This window comes from Chiloscyllium plagiosum, chromosome 6 (genome assembly GCF_004010195.1).
Source record: "Chiloscyllium plagiosum isolate BGI_BamShark_2017 chromosome 6, ASM401019v2, whole genome shotgun sequence".
Taxonomy (NCBI): domain Eukaryota; kingdom Metazoa; phylum Chordata; class Chondrichthyes; order Orectolobiformes; family Hemiscylliidae; genus Chiloscyllium; species Chiloscyllium plagiosum.
In genome coordinates, this window is record NC_057715.1 from 223,229 (window position 1) to 228,850 (window position 5,622).

The following is a 5,622-nucleotide window of genomic DNA, read 5'->3' on the forward strand; positions in this document are numbered from 1 at the left end:
GTGTGTCTGGGGGGGGTGAGCTGCAGTGTGTCTGGGGGGTTGAGCTGCAGTGTGTCTGGGAAGTATGCTGCTGGCATGTGGAAGAGATGATGTATTAGCATAACGCACTGTTTTACAACAAAAGGTACACCCCTTGACTGAGAACAATTTATCAGCAAAGCAAGCTGCCTGGTATTTGAATGCACTAACTAACACAGTGAGGCAGTGCATGGATGCTGTGAACATCCAGGAAGGTGCAAAGTGAGCAAACGTTAGGAGAGCAAGCAAATAACCTTCAGATTCCACCTGGATCTCAGTCCATCAACTGGGTGCCTGATTATGCTCACAAAGTCTCCTGGTAGGAGAATTTCAAACTCATTTCCGATGTACCCTGCAATGCATATATGTTCTTCCAGAGCGCAATGACAGTAGAGAAGTGCCATGATAATCAAGAGGAGTTGGAGAATGCTGGATTCCTGTGTCCATGGATGAGGAGTGTTTATAGCTGGCACCTGTGGCTCTTGCTTTGGGCGGCAGTTGGTTGTACTTACCTTAGCAGTCATTCAGAGCAAACAGCAAGCTCAATCCACCAGGCACTGTCTCTGGTTTCCATATCAAATTTTCTCAACGTCTTAACTTGTTTGGCAAGTTTGTTCAGAAACAAAGTTAAAAATTAACATGATGAGTTGGAACGAGAGCACTGTGCTTTGTTAAGCAGTAATTGGCCTCATAATAAACTCACCACACCACTTGTGAAAAGTGTAAAAGATGGAGCGAGTTGCTGCCAATGTCGAGGTGGGTCACGTTGGATTCCTTGTGCAATCTTGCCACACATTTTTCACCATAGCCCATGTCACTCAGACCCCTATAATATTCCAGTATATATGTTTAAACCCTCTTACAGCAATCTTCAATGTGGCTGATACACGATCTTTGTCAGTCATTCATTCCTGACACACTCAAATATTAATTATAATAGAAAATAACACAATTCAATTCTCTTTAGTTTCTGACTCTTTACAAACTGGATGTAGGTTTGCTCACTGAGCTGGAAAGTTAATTTTTGGACGTTTCATCACCATACTAGGTAACAACATCAGTGAGCCTCCGGATGAAGTACTGGTGGTGTAGCCCGATTTCTGTTTATATGCTTGGGTTTCCTTGGGTTGATGATGTCATTTCCTGTGGTAATGTCATTTCTTGTTCTTTTTCTCAGCAGGTAGCAAATGGGATCCCAGTCAATGTGTTTGTTGTGGGAGTTCCGGTTGGAAAGCCATGCTTCTAGGATTCTCTGAAGTGTCTCTGTTGGCTTGTCCTAGGATGGATGTATTGTCCCAGTCAAAGTGGTGTCCTTCCTCATCCGGATGTAAGGCTACTAGTGAGAGAGGATCATGCTAGTTGTGGCTAGTTGATGTCATGTATCCTGGTGGCTCGTCTTCTGCCTGTTTATCCAATGTAGCGTTTGTTACAATTCTTGCAAGGTATTTTGTAAAAGACATTAGTTTTATTTTTTTGTCTGCATAGGGTCTTTCAAGTTCATTAGCTGCTGTTTAAGTGTGTTGCTGGGTTTGTGGGCTACCATGATACCAAGAGGTCTGAGTAGGCTGGCAGTCATTTCCGAGATGTCTTTGATGTAGGGGCGATTGGCAAGGGTTTCTGGATGTGTTTGTTTGCTTGTTTGGGTTTGTTGCTGAGAATTCGGCAGACTGTGTTCATTGGGTACCCATTCTTTTTGAATATACTGTATAGGTGATTTTCCTCTGCTCTGTGTAGTTTCTCTGTGCTGCAGTGTGTGGTGGCTTTTTGAAATAATGTTCTAATGCAGCTTCATTTGTGGATGTTGGGACGATTGCTTCTGGAGTTCAGTATTTGGTCCGTATGTGTTGTTTTCCTGTAGACGCTGGTTTGAAGCTTCATTGACTATTCGCTTGACTGTGACATCTAGGAATGGCAGTTTGTTGTTGTTTTCCTCCTCTTTAGTGAATTTTATGCCAGTAAGGGTATTATTGATGGTCTTGAAGGTTTCCACTAATGTTCCTCTAATCCTCAAATGCGATGAAACCATCAAGACCATCAATAATACCCTTACTGGCATAAAATTCACTAAAGAGGAGGAAAACAACAACAAACTCCCATTCCTAGATGTTGCAGTCAAGCAAACAGCCAATGGGAAACTCCAAACCAGCGTCTACAGGAAAATAACACTTACCGACCAAATACTGAACTCCAGAAGCAATCATCCCAACATCCACAATCGAAGCTGCATTAGAACATTATTTCAATGAGCCACCACACGCTGCAGAACAAAGGAACTATGCAGAGCAGAGAAAAATCGCCTATACAGTGTATTCAAAAAGAATGGGTACTCAATGAACACAGCAACAAACACAAACAAACAGACAAAACACGTCCAGAAACCCTAGCCACTTTCCCCTATGTCAAAGACAACTTAGAAATGACTGCCAGCCTACTCAAACCCCTTGGCATCATGGTAGCCCACAAACCCAGCAACATACTAGAACAGCAGCTAATGAACTTGAAAGACTCGATACAGACAACAAACAAAACTAATGTCATTTACAAAATACCATGTGAGAACTGTAACAAACACTATATTGGACAAACAGGCAGAAAAAACTAGCCACCAGGATACATGAACACCAACTAGCCGCAAAAAAGACTTGACCCTCTCTCACTAGTATCCTTACATATGTGGAAGGACACCATTTCGACTGGGACAACACATCCATCCTAGGACAAGCCAAACAGAGACACACATGAGAATTCCTCGAAGCATGGCATTCCAACCGGAACTCTATCAACAAACACATTGACTTGGATCCCATTTATCACCCCCTGAGAAAAAGAACAGAAAATGACGTTACCACAGGAAATGTTATCACCAACCCAAGGAAACCCAAATGTATAAATAGAAAGTAGGCTACACCACCAGTGCTTCATCCAGAGGCTCACTGAAGGTGTTATCTAATATTGTGATGAAATGTTTGTAAATTAACCTTCCAGCTGAACGAGCAAACCTACATCCAGACCCTCAACCTGAGCTACAAGTCTTCTCAAAACTCTTTGCAAACAATTATTTGGAGAATTGAATCAGTAGTCCATCCAAGCATTTCATCTAAACTTGTCTGCTTATTTCCTTTTATGGCAAAGGGAATCAGTGTCAGTGTGCATTCTTCCTTGCAGCTTTCAAAACATATCAAATCATTTGGAATAAACGATTCAGAATATTTAAAAACATATCAATTCCTTCATATCCTAGATGATGGATAGAATTAAATGCTGGCTGAAGTAGGATGGAAAGTGTTTCCCTGTGTAATACTGTATAGACAATGATGGGTGATGCAGTTCCTTCATGCAAGTGCATATTTGCAGTTTAATGTTTTAATTTTGTCGAAGTTGGCATCTTGAAAGCTTTAACAATTCTGCCTGCAACAGTTGAACAATCGGTAATTCAAAAATTTCCTAATATTTTACTTGTTAAAGTTTTTTGTCATTATTCAACAGCTACAGCTGTGACTTGATAACTGTCTTTTTAAAACATTGAAATTTAAAAAGCATTAAAAAACGGGCTTATTCAGGCTATGATCCCATTTTCAAGTCTCAACAGGCAATAGCTCTAACAGTGTATTCTGGGTCCCATTAGTGACTGAGGAAGTGAGAACTATTAGTGCAAACTGTTGCTCTGTTACAGTATTCCTGCATCCACCCAGATCCATTTCCATTCTCAGGTCTCATTGTCAGCTCAATGTTTAATGGTGAGTACTCTTTATTTTTCAATGTATAAACAGTAAGAAATAAAATACCTGCATAAGCACCTGTGTTGCATAAAAACTACGGTTAAAAAGTAAATTTGCAAGAATTCCAGTAGATTACAGGGCTGTTTTCTCTTTAGAGAGAGATGACTGGTGGTGGTTTACCCTGAGTGCCACCACACCTCAGGCAAGGAGTAAGGTTGAGAAGATGGGACCTTCATGGTTATACCTCAGCTGGTACTGGAATTGAACCCATGCTGTTAGTATCACCAACCAGCTGTCCAGCCAACAGAGCTTACTTACTCTTTGTTTGTGGCTGTACTCACCGTCCAACACTCATGCTCTGTCACTCTCCCCATTAGCTGCAACATTGTCCCTCACTCACTTTCATCTACCCCAACCACCATGCCCTCTGAGCTGGCTACTCACTCACTTGGGACATCTCCTCACTTTGATCGAACATAACAGTTGTGCCACTCACTTTCATCTCCATTAATATCTGCCTCTCTCTTTGCAAGAGAAAAGCACCGCACAACAAGGCAGATAGAGTCAAAATTACTGGTCAGCTGCTCGACATTCAGTTTCTCATCCCTTATATAGAGAGAATCATGACTGACTGACCGTGTCAAAGCTCCTGAACTGGTAGTAGAAGGTGTCTTTAACTTACTTTGTGGGGACCTGACTGAAGACTGTCTCCCTTGATGTGACTGAGGACTGCTGACAACCATGATAAGCTTCCTGGCTTTGTGTCTGCACTAAACAGCATAACAGTACAGCTGTGGCATAAGACTGGTATCTCTGGCTAAGAAATCAAAGCACAGAAAGGCAAGGTGAGGCGATGTAAGGGAGGGATGCTGTGAGCATTCAGATAGGCTCAAAGTGATTGAGTGCAATGACACCAAATGAACAGGCCAGAGATGCAGCTGGGTCCTGTCCATGAGTTGGGTGTATGTCCTAGAGAACACAGTCTCCGTGCTGCAGCATTGTAATGATTGTTATTGGTGCATCCTGCAATTGTACCATGAAGGTTCATAGAGGCTGGCACATGTCAAATGCCACATTGTGGAATGGTGTGCATGTAGTTGGCCCAGTGAAATGACCCCTGAGATGTCAATGTCCTATGTCGAACACAGGTCATTTGGAGCAAGTGGTGAGTTGAAGTTGCCACGTACCCCCTCTGTTTTCAATGTTGAGAATTCTTAATGTCTGGCTTGTTCAGTGCATTTGCCAGGATAAGAAGGTGAATATTAATGACGCAGTTTGCTCTGTTAATAAGGAGTTAATAAGCTATAATCCCCCATAACTGGCAACACACTACTGCTCATGAGAAGCTCACCTCACCATTGAACAAATGTAGCAAGTTGCTTCTGATATTGAGAAAGACCTCGCCATAGTTCTGTCATGATTCTAACACAAATCTCATCATAGCACACATGGTTCAGGTCCCTATAATATTCCAACAAACGTTGACCAAGTGCTTATGAACTATTTTACAAAAATGTGTGGGCGGCACGGTGGCACAGTGGTTAGCACTGCTGCCTCACAGCGCCAGAGACCTGGGTTCAATTCCTGCCTCAGGCGACTCTCTGTGTGGAGTTTGCATATTCTCCCCGTGTCTGCGTGGGTTTTAGAACATAGAACATAGAACATAGAAGAATACAGCGCAGTGCAGGCCCTTTGGCCCTCGATGTTGCGCCGATCCAAGCCCACCTAACCTATACTAACCCACTATCCTCCATATACCTATCCAATGCCCGCTTAAATGCCCATAAAGAGGGAGAGTCCACCACTGCTACTGGCAGGGCATTCCATGAACTTACGACTCGCTGAGTGAAGAACCTACCCCTAACTTCAGTCCTATATCAACCCC

General features: G+C 42.7%; 1 protein-coding gene across 7 annotated transcripts in view; it reads left to right on the forward strand.

Annotated features, from left to right (window-relative positions):
• The window catches only part of cep126 (centrosomal protein 126), a 75,710-nt gene that overhangs the window by 9,859 nt on the left and 60,229 nt on the right, over positions 1-5,622 (forward strand). Inside the window, exon 1 of one of the 7 annotated variants that reach the window (XM_043691115.1) lies at positions 3,718-3,755. The exons of the other annotated variants lie outside the window; for them this stretch is intronic. Within the exon in view, the coding sequence (XP_043547050.1) occupies positions 3,753-3,755 (3 nt within the window). The 5' untranslated portion in view covers positions 3,718-3,752. Of the gene's footprint in view, positions 1-3,717; positions 3,756-5,622 lie in introns of those variants that run through there. 7 annotated transcript variants of the gene reach the window in all.